At 34.2% G+C, this 17,440-nt stretch overlaps 2 protein-coding genes across 5 annotated transcripts in view; one reads left to right on the forward strand and one right to left on the reverse strand.

The window, feature by feature from the left end:
* The window catches only part of CEP85L (centrosomal protein 85 like), a 141,913-nt gene that overhangs the window by 60,467 nt on the left and 64,006 nt on the right, over positions 1 to 17,440 (forward strand). The gene's annotated exons all lie outside the window — the stretch shown is intronic.
* Positions 593 to 16,550, reverse strand: PLN (phospholamban). Of its 3 annotated transcripts, XR_006338459.1 has the most exons (3): positions 12,904 to 12,993; positions 4,968 to 5,447; positions 593 to 2,254 (listed from the first exon to the last, which is right to left on the reverse strand). XR_006338459.1 is itself a non-coding variant. In XM_043890512.1 (2 exons), exon 2 carries the CDS (start codon positions 5,357 to 5,359, stop codon positions 5,201 to 5,203), a length of 159 nt encoding a protein of 52 aa, XP_043746447.1. In that variant the 5' UTR covers positions 5,360 to 5,447; positions 16,413 to 16,550; the 3' UTR covers positions 2,903 to 5,200. The 3 variants fall into 3 exon arrangements, 2 of the variants coding, with proteins under 2 accessions (XP_043746447.1, XP_043746446.1); XM_043890512.1 differs by lacking the exons at positions 593 to 2,254; positions 12,904 to 12,993 and adding an exon at positions 16,413 to 16,550 and having other exon boundaries at positions 2,903 to 5,447; XM_043890511.1 differs by lacking the exon at positions 593 to 2,254 and having other exon boundaries at positions 2,903 to 5,447; positions 12,904 to 13,033.

Raw genomic sequence — 17,440 nt, forward strand, 5'->3', positions numbered from 1 at the left:
AAACAGATGCGCTTTTTTAAAAAATTGGGTTTCAAGATTTATTAATCATTTTAAGGAAAGTACTGTATGATAATATTACATAAAAAGAAAAGTGTGTACTTCCTAATGTCACATGTAAATGTGTAAATTTCTTTATCTGAAAATGTCTTCTGTTCCAAGGTAATTGTCTGCAGCTCGTTTTAACTGGGAAACCAATTGTCTATAGAATTTTTCGTAAATCCTGTCATCCATTTTTTTTCTTATTACCAGAGTTTTCTGAAACAAAGTGATTTCGTCGAAAATTGCAAAATTTCCCTGGAGTAAAAACTTAAAATTACTAATAATTACAATTGCTAATAAAAAATAACAAAGATTAAAGGAATATATCCTATGAAAGAATGAGGAAATCACTTATCTAGTAACCTCATAAATCTGAGTGCAGCCCCAAAACATACACATAACCTAACGTGCTCCTCATGGGAGAGCCCTTAACACCTCCTCTGCACTTTCTTTGCTCTTGTTTTGAACACAGTTCTTACCATCTTGATTATATATATTTAAACTGCATAACCAAACAGATGTATCATGATGTGTGAATTACAAATCATAAAAGAGCAGTTTAACCAGATTTATTGTGATTTATCTATTCAAGCGGTTGAAAGACAGGAAACCTAATTTATCAAATACTGTCACATTTTAGTTCTCAAGTGCTTGTGGTTATAGAAGAACAGGGATTGGGTGGTTGTTTCTCCAGCTGTTGTCTTTACACAGAACTGGAATAATCTGGGATGGTTGCGGGAGGGGACTGAATGTTCTGCTCCAACCTGAAGTAGGTGCCGTAGAGAGGTAACTGAGAAAACTGAGTGAATTTCAAAGAAGAAGTACTAATTTCACTCCTTCCATTCTGTTGGGAGGATCCTCTTCGATAATCAAAGTTTTCCCCAACCTTGAAGCGATGCAGAGAGAGGGTAGGGAGCTTGGAGGTGCTTTGTGGAGCAAACTTATTTTAAAATCTTCTTGGCACATAGTAGAGGAAGAAGGCGAAAAGGGACAAAATTTGCATCTGCTTGGAAAGTCCTACTTTTTGGTTAACCTTCTTTGGGATGATCTCTTTATAGTGCTTTTAAGTTTCATAGTAGAAAGGTGAAACCAGGTAAAGAAAACCTAGATACTTTAATTGAAATGTTTGACAACTTCTCTTCTAATTCTCCTGGACTACTACAGAAAAAAAAATTTTCTTAAATACCTTCTCCTTGGAGCTTCCAAATATCTTTAAAGTTCTCATCTTTCTTGTTTCTTAGGTCTCTTTAAAACATTGACTTCTTTTTAGTCTAATTTTTGTATAAAGGGAAGAGCCTTAATAATAATTATCCCATTGATAAATTGTGAGAATGTGTTGTTCCATGACAACTGTTTGTCACTGTGAAGAAAAAACAAAACATTTTACAGCTAAGAAAAGGGATTTGGCTGAGAGTCACAATCTAACATCACCATAAGTTTATCTAGAACTTTTGTAGCTGTCAGAATGTTTTATCTCATTTGATGCTCAGAGCCTCCTTCCTCCTTTTACTCCCTCAGAAGATTAGTATTGCGGCATGGAAGTGTTTCTCCTCTTAGAACTCAGTCCTGAGCATTTACCGAGCCAGCCTCAGTCTTATTTGCGTGGGGTTCCTTGTTTCTCATAGCTCCTTACTAAGTTAGCTAGAATACAGGTGGTGTAGAACTCTGAAGCATTTCCCCTTGTGAATGAAGAGAAGCATGGGCGGCCTCAGTTGGTTAGGATGTAGGTCTCCATGTGCAATGTCCACCGTAGTCTTTGGTTCTTTCCCCTGCTCTACATTAGCGGCTCTCTTCCCACCTTCGCCTAAAGCTGTCTGACCCTACAAAACCTGTGACATAAGAGGAAAACAAACAGCAGACTCCTGGCTTCTCTGGAAAGACTGTGTCCCGTTCTAAGCCCCTTTTGCATTTCTCTTTTGGGGATGGGGAGAGGGGTGGGAAGGAAATGGAGGATGCATATTTCTACACACAACACGATCCATTGAATCCCTGTAAGCTCACAGTGGATCTTCCAGACAGAAGTGAAGGAGTGGTCTCTCTATTGACAAAGTAGCTCTTCTCTTCTCTTATATTCTGTAGGATGTTTCTGAGTTCTGGGTTGCAGTCATTAAAAAGAGGAAGATAAAATCTTGTGCTTGTTTTAAACAAGGAGGGGCTTGATCATCCAGGATATTGACACCTAATGGTTTCAACATATTTTACTGGAAGATTTCTCCTGTGTAAATGAAAAATATAAATTTTTAGTAGAACGACTTAAATGACTTGGTTTTTGTCTTAACATGACATAAGAATGGTTTATTTTTAATGTGAGAGCATTTTATGTATTCTATTACATTCTCTGAAAAGAGTTTTCTCGTTTTTTTTTTGCACCCTGTTTTTTCTTTTTTACTGTTTAAGATAATTTTACATAACTGTATTGAAAGATGTGAATACTGAGACACTCTCAACAGATCGACTATGACATTATGACATTCACTAGGTAACTAAAATGCGTATAATTTATTTTTGTCATATGTTTTAATGAATAAAATTATTAATGTGTTTGACTTTTTCCAAGCTGTCATCTTTTCTATCTAGTATTGGCATATAATCTTTAGACATTTTAAAGTGTGCTGTTACTTAGAAGAGCAAATTGTTTTGAAATTTTACTGTTTTCTCACTATGCTAGAAGACTCAAAAATAATCAAAGGATAAATAATTTCTAGCTAGTAGGAAATTCATTGTTTTATGTATGTCTGCCCTCTTGTGTCTCTACTAGGAAATCTTGATCTTATTTGGGGAAAGTTACTGAAAACAGCTTACAAAATCAAAACTGCTTATAGGTAGATTGTTTTATGGTTGTATCAATCATGAGCAATTTCACTGAGTTCAAGAAGGTTCATTTTAATGTAGGTGATTTGAATTAAATAAACATTTTGAACCAAATAATATAAAAGGCAACATTAAACATTTAAAAAATAGTTCCATTTTGGTTCCCTGTAAAGTAAGGTTAGAATTTATTCTACAGTAAAAGTATTTGAGCATTTGGTATATAAGTTTTTTAAATACATAATTCATTGTATCTTACTCTTTACAGATTATGATAAACAGAATAAATAAGTTCCATTTTAAGAGTATTTATTTTACAATATAATCTGAGTTACAGTATTCTGTAATCCTTAAGTATAAGGTTTTAATTTCTCTTAAAGGCAGAATGAAAAACAAAACAATTCTTTATTTCTGTTTGACTTTGGAAAAGCTCCATAACCTCACAGGTTATGATTTAAAGTTGATGTTTGTAGTGAACAACATAATGAAAAGGCTAGAACCTATTATTTCAAAATTTCCACTTGTTTTTAGGATCATTGCAGCTAATTAATTATAGAACTTGGTTACTTTTTGCCTGGGTAATTATTGACACCAGTTAAGTGAATGCATTAATTACTTCTGGTTTATAAGTTCTTCTGGTTGATATTAGGGATATCCGACCCATAGATGAGCCTTCACTTAAGAAATCCCTCTCTCAGTATGAAACCTCTGTTCGCAGATTCTAACAGTAAACCGACATTATCCCCCTTTCTATCTCCAGTACCTCTCAGGGATTAAAAAAAAACAGTAATATTTCTTCCACTATTTTGTTAGTAGCATTTGTGTTACAAGCCATAGTTAAGAATGACTTTTCCAATTTTTTTTTTGCCATGTTTTGGCAAATTTTGTAGTAAATTACATATTCTTTGTCTGCTCCTTTAATAATTACTGTATCGGTAGTATGTCTTTAACTGTAGTTAAAATTGTTGAATTATGTAATATAGATGTAAACTGTTTCAGACTTAATGTTAAAGTAAGTCAATGTACCAGATTTTGGTGAATATATTTTCCACACCAGGTTTTGTTTCTGTTTTATGAGTTGTTTGAAGATACTTTTAAATGACCAATTTTTACTTCTATTGTTCTATGAGTAATTGGAAGATATTTTTAAATGAAGAGAAATTTGAAATGTATTCAGCAAGAAAATCATTGTAGATTAGTGTTGCTGGTTAGTGTAGCGAGTGGCTTACCACATAGGTGTTTACGACCTGGTTGATAGATAAAGGAAAATAACTATACCCTATCATGAACAGTAGTGGGATAAAAATTTTACTTCAAAATTTAAGAATTTGTTGATTTTGGAGAGAGAGTTAAAATTTTTATTTTCTAATGCTTGAAGTAATATTTTTTCTTTTATTCTTTTGCTTGCCTACAATGAGTGTGAGATTAAAATAGAATACAACCTGTAAAATCATTCTAATCTTAAAATTTTATGATTCCAGTGGCATTATGTGCTCTAACTCAGGTAATTAGCTATAGTGCTTTAAATGAAGATTAGGTACTATTCTATTAGTTATGGCTAATCATGCTGTCAGATGTTAAATTAACCAACAGTTCTTGTCTATTGATGATAAAGTCCTGGTGAGAACAGATTTATGGTTTACCTGCACATATTAAAATTTTGTAATTCTTTGAGAAAATTAGTTGTTTTATTTATCTAAGGGTATGGTCTTGCTTGGTTTTACTCGATTCTCATAAACTTAAAATATTAGGGTATTGTAGAAAAAGTATAATTTCTGTTTTAGAGTGTAGGGTCTGAGAGTTACTATGGAGACTTCTGTATGATGATAAACAAGATAACAGATAGGAGGGCTATTTCAAGTGATATTTCACTTGAATAATTATTTTGATATACTTGGTGAAGACCTGAAAAATACTCAATAAACCATCCAAGAGGCTTTTACAGTACAATATAAATTATATTTATCCCAAAGAGTGAATGAAGCTGATGCTTTATATATGAAGTGAACTTATTGGCAGTGCAGTTTCAAAACTAAACTCCTAGTTCATCCTTAATAAAGATTTGGGATGGAAACTTAAGGTCTGTTTAGAAAATTAGCAGTTACATTATGCACACTTACATTATAGTCACTTTAAAGTTAATTTTTGAAAATAAAGCCCTTCTTATGTTTACAACATCCAGCAGATGAATACGTTTGCTAACAATTTGCTCTGTTCCAAATCTCGACTTTTTCACAAAGAAATTCTTCTACTTAGGAAGTGGTCTCATATAGTATTGTTTCCCCTTCTTCATGGGATGACAGATTTTCAGCTGATGGTGGTAAGTGGCAGCACTGGAGATTGCAGCAGAACTTCAGAGAAGCATCACGATGATGCAGATCAGCAAGAGACATATTAAGATGAGACAGAAATTGATGAATAGGTTCTGGAGATTTTGACGTGCTTGTTGAGGCATTTCAATGGTTGAAGCTCTTCTTATAGCAGAGCGAGTGAGGTACTGGACTTTATCCATGGTGCCAGGAAGGCAGGGAGCCTGGAGTTTCAAATGCTCAAGAGAAAGATAAAAAGCTGCCAGCCAAGTGCGTCTTCTTTTAGGGAGCCTGGAATGTAAAGAGTAAATGGTTTAGGATCATAGGTTTAGGGAGCCTGGAATGTAAAGAGTAAATGGTTTAGGATTATAGGTTTAGGGAGCCTGGAATGTAAAGAGTAAATGGTTTAGGATCATAGGTTTAGGGAGCCTGGAATGTAAAGAGTAAATGGTTTAGGATCACAGGATCATATTCTCTGAACAGGTAAAACACTGTTTTGTGTTAATCCCTCTTCCTCAACCTGATTGGTATTTACAACATCAGATACCTCTATAGTCTGTGTGTGTTGCTCCATCTGTGTCTTTTTTGGTGCTGGGACCATGATATTGTATATTTGGGGTATAGTAACTTCAGTCTTGGCCTCCTCTCAAAATGACTGGAAGTATAGTTTGGTTAGGATGCAGCTTGTCTTGGGCTGTTCCCTTGGGCCAAAGTTCTTATGTGTTATTTCATTAAGACTATTTCTCTGTGAGCACAGTTGTTCTGTGCATCACTATATAAGTAGCTCCAGAGCAAACTTTATAAAAAGAAATGCATGCAATAAATTATTCTACAGATGTTGACTTTACTCCAAAATAAAATAGTTCAAAGAGAAGTGTTTTACCAGAACTATAGATTCAAATGTTTCTCATTTGTTTTGACGATTTTATAGCTTTATAGAATATACTATTTTAAGTAGCATTTTAACAGGATGATATTAAGTACTAAAGATTGTCAGACTCAGAAGGCATAGTAATAAAATTATCATTATCTCACTGTCTAACACACATAGTTGCCATCTGCAAAGGGCCTATACTTAAGAACAGTGTTTGCATTTGCTTTCAGAGCTCCCACAAGCTGTTCTGCCTAATTAATTAATTATTTGCTGCTTGATCAATTATCTGTGCTGATTAATAAACAAAACAAAACTTAAAACAGTACATCATTGTAGACAATTAGGTATATTCAGTAGATTAAAAATTAGCTGTAAGTTGAGTGCCCAGAGGTAATAGTTATTAACATTTGGCAATATTTGTTGTCAATCAGGATACTTCTATGTAAATTTTGAAATAAGACAAATTAAAAATGAAATTTAAAAAATAGTCATAATTAACTGCCAGAGATAATAACTGTTAACATTTCTTGATGTACCTCTGCTGATCAGGATACGACTGCCTTAGCCCAGCTGCCTGATTTCATTTTCTCCCTAGTGGCTGTACATTTCGTGAAGACCCATCTCAGCCTTCAGCTCTATTTTGCAAGAGAGACTAGTGCTGAAAACAGCAGAGGGAAGAACTGGAAGAATGAGAAAGGATCTTTAGGCCTGATCTTTAGATTAGGTTAGAACTCATTTACTGTTGCAGACACCACGTGATATACTGTGGTTGGTTGGATAGTTTCAGCACTTCAGCTTGGCTCTATTGGCTGAAGACACTGTGGTCTTCTTCATAGTACTAGCCTGAGTGAGGAGATCCAAATAAAGAAATAAAGGGTTTTTCTTTTGTTCTTTGAGAAAAAAGTTCTTTAAATTGTTTCAGCTTATATTTGCTTATTATCGGTTTCTACTGTTGGGCAATTGTAGAGAAGATTATTACTTTTTTATATAAACTTGACTAGTCTTTTTATGTAACAGAGTACAACCTAGAAGACTGTAAAGAATTAGCATCGGTAGTTCCTATCTGAACTTAATTTTAATGAAGTTTTAGGATTTAAATGGCATACGAGGCCTGAATTTTAAAGTTATTGTGAGATAGAACATGGAAAAGGAAGAGCAAGCCAGTTCATCATGAAGTCTGTCCCCTCCCCTGACACTGATGAGCGGTACTTTAGTCACATGAAACGTGTCACCTTTCCATAAATACTTCATTCCCTTTTATGATTGTCTTTTGCACATGTTGTTCTGGCTCTGCCTGGAATGTCTCCCCTCCCCCTGCCTCTACCTTTGATTCTTTGCCAGGCAAACTTCAGTTAATCCTTTGGGTCCAGTTTAAATATCACTTCCTAACGAAACCTTCCATTACTCATTAAGGCAGAATTGGTTATTGCCTCCGTTGGGTTTTAGCAGGGCTCTGGTGCTACCTGTATCAAGATGCGGCTAGCAGGCTGATTTGCATGCTTCTGCCCCCTGCTAGACTTCCTGTTCACGAGTATAAAAACTCGCGGGTTTACTTTGTATTCTAGTGCTTAAATGCAAAATGAGTACCATTTGAATAAATCAGTGACGCTGAACAGTGATTTATTTATTATGATTTACTTTAATATTTTTAGAAAATTATTAATGATCAAAGATAGTACTTTGGTTAACAGATGAACCATTTAGGTCATAGAATTTGATAAACATAATCTCCAACATTCTTCTCAAGTCTCTTTACAGATGAGGAAAGTGAGGCTTAGAATATTTACTTTAGAAATTAAAACTTAAATAAACTATTGTTAGTGACTAACAGAATTTACCTGAACTGAGCTTTATACAAGTGGGTATTTGGTGTTTGTGAAATACAAAGAGGTTTGTCCTAAAGAGGTGAGCTATCTGATGATGAATAATAACGGACAGACTTAAAAGATGATCTCATAATACTTCAGCCAACTATTGTCGGAAAAGTTCCTGGAGACAAATTGAGTATAAAGGAGACAACCAAGAATACTGTCTTGTTTGTTGTCAAAATTAGAAATACGTTACAATTCTAAGTAGTAACTGTATAACCTTGTGCTAAAACCAGAACACATCCTGTTTACATGCTGAAATGTTAGGCTTTGTGTGCGCAGGATTTGGGGCCCAGTTCTATTTGACAGTGGTATGGTCTGAAATGTGTTGAGTCCTAATTCTGCTGAACTTCCAAAATCTATATGATCGTAATTAAGCCAGAATTTGTTCCTACCAGATGGGGCTTCCGGTTGTAAGTTGAGAATTGAAAAACTGTGTGTGGGCACAGCACAGTCCTATTTTTAAAGTTGTCTATGACCTTCACTCCATCATAATTCATGGCATGGTGGCCAGGTGTTTTTTTCTTTTTCCTCCTCTGTGCACACAATCATCCTGTGAGCTTAGAACTCCTGCAGTCTTTTTTGCTTGCATTTCTTAGAGCCACGCTGTGAATGCAGCAGTATTGGTGGAAGAAAGAGAGAACAAACTACAACTCGAATCCTTCAGCGGATACCATGTGTCATGTTAGGCAACACTTTGGATGAAAGAGACCTGTCAGCTCATGCAGCAGTTCTCACTTTGTAGTGAGTTCTGTTTCTTAAAGTAACATCAGATGCATTCTTGTGCAAAAGGAACCTCAACAGACCTTTGAAAACTTTTTGGTGTCTGCATTAGGTTTTGCTTACCACTGATACTTTGATGTTGTAAATGCTGAACAGTAATTCCTACCTGTAATTTAAGCACTTCAGTGCTTTGCAGAATTTATTGAACTTCAATTTTTTTCACTACTCCCTCTGCTGAAACCATGAGTCCTTTAGATTCTTTGTGGTATTCAGGATTTTGCTTCCCTTTAATTTTTGTCTGCTTGTTTATGCTTTTAGTAAACATGGGGATATTTTGTGAGTAACTTCAAGTAATACACATCTAAGACTATAGTCTGATAATTTTTTGAAAAATTTTTCCCATTAAATTGATTCAGAACATTAGAATTCTCTATAGGTTTGAGTTACAGGATTTGTCTGTATTAGGATTATTGGAGGGTTTTATTTTTCCCCTGCTCTGCAGTCATTTTTGCACATAATCCAGAAGCGATTGTGTATGCATCTTTGTTGCTGCTGTTGTTGTTGAATTAAATCAGGACAGTTCATCTTTAGATTTGTCATCAATCTGCTGGCATCCACAAGTTCACTTTGGTTGGATCTCTTTCCTTTTGAGATTGCCTAGTGCTAATAAACTTGGAAGTTGTATTAGAAGTTATTTTGTGACAGCAATTTTCCAGAACTTTGTTGGTCCACACTGGCTATTTGAAAGAATCGTCAAACTGCTTCTGCCTGGTTATGAAAAGAATTGTGTAAACATAAAAATCAGCATATCCTCAACCCCTAGATTGATCTCATAATGAAATGTCTCCCTTGGTTCAAAGCCCTGCCTTTAGGGAACTTCATTAAACAGCAGCATAGAGATTTTTCTCTTTGAAATTGGCAGATTGCTGTTGCCAATCTGTAGGCTTGTCTTTAGTATCTGTTCGTTATGTTAAAATTAATTTATTTGCAATTAAAATACTCTTTAACCTTCAGATACTTCTTTGAGGGGAAAAGCATGTGGGGAGGAAGTTTTAAGGAAAATGAATGCCAGTTAAATGTACCCCCACTAATGAGTAAGTTGGTCCCCTCTCTCCACCCTTTCTTGGAAAAACCTGTAGGTGAAATGCATTATACAAAGCACTAGAGGTCCTCAGTTGACTACAAGTATACTGGGATGGAGCTGTACGCCCAGGCCTCATTTTGTTGTGTTTATTTGGTGCTGCATGCTTCAGAATTATGTAGGGTAAGAACACTGATGGACTATTTCTGAAAATGTTCAAAAAGATACATATCTCATTTAGGTGCATCACTTACTTGATTTCTAACCTTGAGATTTTCTTCTTTGCTGGTATGATCAGTACTGTGTTAATTCACACTTATGGATGAAAGTAATTTTTCATAGCATAAATAAAGCAAGATTCCTCTGTTCAAGCACTGCAGAACAAATAGGCTTGAATATTTTAAATGGTATGATGTGAGGAAGTCAGAAATGAAACCGAGGAAAGCTAAGAATTGAATATGGAGCTGGAATAAAATATGCAAGTGTGGTTTCTGTTTATGCAAATATTCTATCTCTAATTAATTAGTGAGATTAAGAAACAATATAAATGTGTAACCAAACACAGTTTTTGGGAAAGTTTTGAGGAGAAATTAACCTGCATTTTAGATATCAAAGCTAAATAGATTAAAGACATGAGTATTTTAGCAATGAAACAAAAAGAAACTGATTGTGCATGTTACTGTTCTTTAAGGTCTATGCAGTTATTTTGAATTTTGTCTTCCAAGATGTTTTGCTTAATCTTGGAAGCAAGATAAGTATATATAGGTATTATATTCCTGGCCTTTAAAATGTTCAGGAGAATATTATAAAGGCGATTAAGGACATCATGCCTCAGGCATAAATTTAACTTTAAATGAAATGGAGTGGTTTTAAATTAAAATAGAAGTTGTATCCCCTAACTTTGCCTTTTGGAGTGCCATATAGTATTTGAGGACTTTCAGTTCATTTTGTTTTGCCAGTGTCGTGATTTATTTTTAAGCCGTTGATCAGTGGATGAGATGTGTGCGTGGTGTAGAGTCTTAAAATCTTGGCTCTTGCCAAGGCGCCACCATTTCCTAACTTTCTGACCTTGGGCAGTTCACCTTTTTGCATCTGTTTCCTAAACTGTAAAATAGAGATGGAGTGTCAAACATTTGGGAATTAAGAGGATCAAATGAAATATTTGTGGATGGTACATTTAGAAAATTGTTAAAGAAGAAGGAAGTTTTAATTAAATGTTTCTAGGATTGGTAAGAAATATACAGGCTAATTTAGATACTCTAATTTTTACTTAAAATGTTAATACGTTACATAAGAAATATTTTACCTAGTATATTAAAATTCTTTGGGGGAACTGTTTTGTTCATTCAAATATTCTTCTATCTGCAATTAATTAGTGAGATTAAGAAATAATATGTAACCAAATGGAATTTTTCTGGAACATTATTTTCCTTTATGTCCACTGGAATACTGTTAAAATAATTTTGATGTTTGAGTTTTAGGAGATGATAGTGACACAACTCTGCTTAGTTGAGTCAAGTACTCTAGCTCTTACATGTGTTTTTAAAACTCACTCAGTTTTTCACAATCTAAACATATTTCACATTTCTTCTACTTTATTTCATCAGACTTTTTCTTAGCACTTCGTTTTAAACTGCATGAAACAAAGACAGTATTTAAATTTCACCTTACGAAAGAGATGAACTAGTTAGGACATAATGGTTTGACACCATGTTTGAAATTTGGATAACAGTCACTAAACTATGTAATTTCTGTTAATCCGGACACATGAAGGATAACTTTAATAGAATTTCTGCTGTTTCTAGAAAGTAACAACTTTGTGGAGCAATTATGTAATGTGAAATTCTGGTATTATAAAAGAACTCATGAACACCTCATTTGAAGTGTGAGAATGTAATTTGATGGATATTTGAGTAAAAATGTACAAATCTGCTCAAATAAAACACCTACACTGAGTGACTCTTGTGTAATATCAAAGGAAAAATGTTTTATGAATATAAGAATACTTAGAGGCACTTGACAAAAATTAGAAAGGCATGCTTTTAGATGCCTTAAGGAAAGCTGCTTATGGAATTATACAAAGTTCTTATCTCTTAAAAGCAGTAGAGTTAACATTTGTCTTAAGAATTTAGAATTCTAGAATTAAATTTTATTTTGGCATATATAAAAACTAATGAAATAAAATCAATGTAGTATCCTTTATGCCCTGACTAGAAGTTAAGAATGAAAACACATTTTGTATATTAAATTAAGGATCGAGAGTGGAAAAGAATATAAGCAGAAGTTATAAAATTTATGATGGCATCTCCATTCCTGTGCATTTTCTTTTTCATACTCCTCCCCACCTTCTAAATGCCAGAGAGGAAACACTGGAGGACAGTAACTTAATAAAAATATATTCATTAATAGGCAGAATAAACATTCATTTTATCAGATTCACTCAAATGAGATTCTTAGGAATATTTGTACTACCAAAATAACAAGCATATGGCAGTTATTTTTAAAATAAAGAAATTAGTGTTCTGTAACTTTAGAATTTTACATATTTTTGACTGGTGTTTTGAAATGTCCAAAGTTTTAGTTTATGATTTAATATTGAATTTAATATAAATCAATTTATTGAAAACTTTCTTTTTAATAGAAGTAGACTAGACTTTGTAAAAGTAGTTTGTGATATATTTCTTAAACTCTACTTTGTTAATATTCACTATAGAGAATCAGAATAATATTGGAGTAGTCATGCCAGTAATGTATATTTTGTACCATCACACAACTGTTCATAGTATTCTGGATGTAAGTAGACAGTCCAGTCCCACCCTACTTCTCAGCAGAGTAACACATAGCAAAATGAAACCATTATTTTTGCATAGAGAAATCAAATCACCACTAGTACCAAACATGGTAACATAATTGAAAGATTTTAATTGGCAGAAATTTACTTTTGAACAGCAAAATAAAAGTGAAAGTTAAAATGACAAACCAGTAACCACCATCAAAGATGAATGCTACCTTTATAATTTCTAACTTGTCTTATTCTTACTATCACTGATTAGATAAACATTTATTTAGAAATTAAGCTTTATGTCAGACATTTTATTATTTAAATTTGAACTGAAATTTATAAAATATGATTAACTTTTTTAAAAGTTCAGTAAGTTTGAGTTATAGAAAGTGCCATAATCAGCTTAATCTGTTTCTTACCTTGGCTGTTGTGATGATCACAATGTAGAATACTGTGAGTTACATGAAGTGTTATCCGACGTTTAGCTGGAAAGTTTTCTGACTGTTACCAGAGTTATGGGAACAATTGAAGTAGGTGGAGGAGAAAAAGTGTTCTAGGGAGGTCTTATGATGTCACACAGGAATTCTGAAGTTATGATTGGTTAGCCATAGTCTTATCACAGCCAAACATTTTAGAATGTCGTTTATCTTAACCTTAGGTATAGAAAGGTCATTAACACTTTGTGCCTCATTTTTTTGTTTTTAACTTTAAAAAGCATATGGGAGATAAGTGAAAAAGTCAGTTCGAAGTGATAGAAAGTGGTAGAAAGCTCTTTTTTAAAGGTTCGTGCATCTTCAGGCTCAGAAGTAATTATAATCTGAGGGTGATAATGTTAAAGAACTAAAATTGTTAAAGTAATAGGAATTTTAATAGAGTGAGAATAGTAATACTGACTTAAGCCAAACGGCTTTCATTGAGTTGTTGTTGCTATACTGAAGCTTCATAATGTTAGCTTGTAACATATTTTGTAACATATTTTTTCCTGACTTATTTTCTTCTTTTCTCATACCTATTTGTATATGGGGGAGAGAGTATGTGTGAGAAAACCAGAATGAGAAATCTTTGGTTTTAAAAAATTAGCTTTATCTTGTAGTTAAAGTAATAACTAAGAAATGTATTTAGTTCACTTTTGTTTTCTCAATTAGTGCTCTAAAAATAACAATGTATTTATGAACATTAATTCTCATTATTTAAACTGATAGATATCACCCCAAGAAAAGTTGTTGTTTTCAAATTTAAGTATTTAGGTTTTTTAACCAGCTGCAGTAAATTGCCATAAAATCTTACTAAAATTCCAGTAAGCTGACAGTATCAGGAGTAACTTTCTAGCCAAAAAGATGTAATCCCACATAACTGATCAGTGACATCCTAGTTAATGATACTTTATTGATGGTAGATGTGCATGTGTTTGGAAATTTAAGTAGTATTTCTAAAAGGGTGTGCCTCATTTAATGCAGTAGTTGTTTTCCTGAAATTTACTATGTAAATGAAATTTTAGTAAATGAAATGATCTTTTGAACTTCTGAGAACAGAAAAGAATTCCTTTGACAAACCAGGCATTGTTTTCCTGTTTGTTTTTTTTCCCCAATTTTTTTTGTTTATATATTAGATTAACTTAAAATCACCACTCCTCCAAATTCTGATTCTTAAATCTCGACTGTAATTCTGGAGAAGCTACTTGTTATTTTTAATTTTTAAAATGCTTACAGCAAAGTGAACTCAGCCTGCTTCACTTTCTTATGGGTAACTAAAATCTTTTGCAGCAGCTGCTTATGTGTCCTTAAATGGAGATGATTTTGGCTTCCTCCAAAGAAAGATAAATCCTTTGCTAAAACAAATCTCTTGTTATTTAAAGAATCGGCTAAAACTATCAGAGAAATAATGTTCAGCAAAGGCCCTCTGTGAACATTGCTAAAGGAAAATTTTACAGCTTAAAAGGAAAACCCGAAATTAAGTAAATTGCATGAATGTTTGACATTTTGCTCAGTGCTATTCAAGCATTTTTTCTTTCAATCCTTACATAATAAGGATCTCTGATTGTTATCAACTGCTAGTGATTACCAACTTACAAAACCTAGGGACTTGAAATACAACCCTAACGTGATTTATAGTAATTTGTCAAATATGACATAGCTGCTAAGTGACAGACTGACGGTTCAGATTTGGACCTCTTTAGTTATAATTCTCTGGTAGGTTGGCATGTTGGGGGGGGCTGTAGTATAACATGGATATGCGTTTCAGAGAGTAGTATTTATCAACTACGAAATTTTAAGATGGAAATAGATGAATTATTAAAAACAAACTATTTTTAGCAAGTCTGCTTTAAGTTTGCCTACACATTCATTTGAAAATCAACCTTAGAGGATAGATCATTGTAGTTTGAGCACCTCTAGTTCTAAGATAATAGTATTAATAATACTTAACTTGTATAAAGTAAGAAACTACCACAAACTGAATAAAATATGGCCTAGATATTTCACATGTTGGCAGATTTGCTCAAAAAGCCTATATAGGTTGACATACACATGTGCGCGCACACACACGTACACCCAGAAGGATATTAACAAAGTGTGTGTGTTTAGAGTTGGAAAGAGGAGATAAAAATTTACTTTTCAGATTTGTGCAAGAGTGGGGAGCTTCTGTATCTACCCTTTTCCTTTGGTTTAGCTACCGTTGCTGCTGCTGATCATCATTGTTAGTCTAAACGGAGCTCTAGGAAGTGTTACATCTTCCTTTTAGGCTGATTGCCTGAACAGAAAGTTGTATACTAGGAGCTTTGGTGAATTACAGAATAATCAGTAGATATTTCCTCAAAAATTCCACTATGATGATCTAGAAAGTGTTTTTAGAGGTGCCTTGTCAGAATCTTCATTTGGGGTCAGACTATAGTCTGAATCCGTTTTTGGTATATATGACCTTATACAAACTTCTTTAAGCTGCCTTATCTGTGGTATGGGTTTGTTATGAGGATTTTCCTAAGATGAAATATGTATATAATGACTGTTAGAGATCTTGCAACACAGTGTCCATTTAGTGTTAGTACTTATTTTCCTTTTGAAGATGATTCTTACAGCCCATGGATAGAGTTCAGTGCCCTTTGAACTTGGATAGGAAAAATGTTAAAGATCTTTATTTTTACTAAACTCTGAATGAGAGTTAGCCTTTCCTCAGTTGTATGATTCCTGTCACCGTAGCAGTCTTAGATAATTTCATATAGAACAGTTGCAGCAGCTTGAAATACTATTCATATTCAAACCACTTGAAATCATGCAATTAAGCTGCCTGTAAATATTGTTATTTAATGCATTAATAAAGAAGAACAGAAAAGAAAAATGAAATAAAGCAGAAATATTACAACATAAATTTGTGGGTTTTTTTAATATTTGTTTTGGTATAATTTCTAATATATGTTTCTCATTCTTTTAAGTTTTATTTTAAAACAGTTCTGAATTTACAGAATTAGTGCAAATATACGGGCAGAGGAGCATGGTGGGCTGCAGTCTGTGGGTCGCAAAGAGTCGGGCACGACTGAGCGACTAACACTTACTTATTTACTATAATAAAGAGAGCTCCTGTATACCCCACACCTGGTTTCCCCTGTTGACATAGCCTACACAAGTATGGTACATTTATCACAACAGTTGTACCAATGTTGGTACTTTGTTGTAAGCAAAACCCATTTTTTTGTTTTCCCTGGTGTTCCTTTTCTTTTCCAGGATTTTTTCCAGGACACCGGGTTACATTTAATAGTCATGTCTCCTTTGGCCCCCTTGGTTGTGACCGTTTCTTACAGAACGTCCACAGTTGGGACTTGCCTAATGTTTTTCTCATGGTGAGGCTGGTTGATGTGTTTTTGAGAGGAAGATCAGAGAGGTAGAGTACCATTTTCACCACATACAGGGTGTACATACCTATCAGCATGACTTACCAGTGTTGTTAACCTGGACCACCTGGCTGAAGTGAAGTATTCGTCAAGTTTCTCCATGGTAAAGTTACTCTTTCCCCTCTCCTTCCTTCTTTTACTTTCCAGAAGAAAGATACTGTACATAGCCCACAGTTATGCTTCCCTACCTTAGGAGTGGAGTGTCTATAAAAATTACTTGGCATCCTGTGTATTTTATGATATTAAAAACATAAAAACAGATCAGTCAGCTTCAGCCACCTGCCAGAAAAAGTCCATGGCACAGAAAATTACGAAGTCCTGTGTTGGAGTTGGTTTCTGTCTTTGTACGGGGCAGCCCTTTTTGGAAAGAAGACTGACAGGCGAAAGCCGAGATCTCCTAGTTTGCTTTTTTAGGTCCTGCTTCTCCAGCTTGTCTCTTATCACATTCCTTTGTATCCTGTGCCCTGGCCCTGCACAGCTGCCTGCAGCTATTTGAACAAGCTATTGTTCTATTTTAAGCCTCCTCACTTTTTGTAGGAATGCCCTCCTTACTAACCTGTGTCCCCATTAAAGTGCTGTTTCAATTTACGTCTTCTGTGCAGCCCTCTCTTTCTTACGATAAACACTTTTGCATGTACCCCTATTGTTATCTATCTCATTTTATTGTGTTTAGAAATGTATCTGCCTAAACTAAATTGCAAGCTCCGCTGATCCAATAACTCATGTTTATATCCTCTTTATTCCTTACAGTATTATTACCTAGTATAGCACCTTGCTCAGAGCAGTTCTTAGATAAACTGATTGAATGGATGATTGGATGAGTGAATTAATAACGGAGGAACCAGGAAAGATTGCATGGTGATACTGAATGTTTCTGCAGAAGTCTTATAGGCACTTAAAAAAAAACTTACAAATTTTAAAGCTCATTGTGGGGGAAAAAAATAATTGGGAGAGATTGGCGATAAGAGTATAGTAATTGAGAAAGTAACTTTCTTGTCTTTTAAAAATGATGTAAATATATTTGTGCAGTAAGAGTGAGGGAACATTGAAGCATAAGCCTATACTTCCTAAAT

The sequence above is a fragment of the Cervus elaphus genome, chromosome 28 (assembly GCF_910594005.1).
Source record: "Cervus elaphus chromosome 28, mCerEla1.1, whole genome shotgun sequence".
NCBI classification, from domain to species: domain Eukaryota; kingdom Metazoa; phylum Chordata; class Mammalia; order Artiodactyla; family Cervidae; genus Cervus; species Cervus elaphus.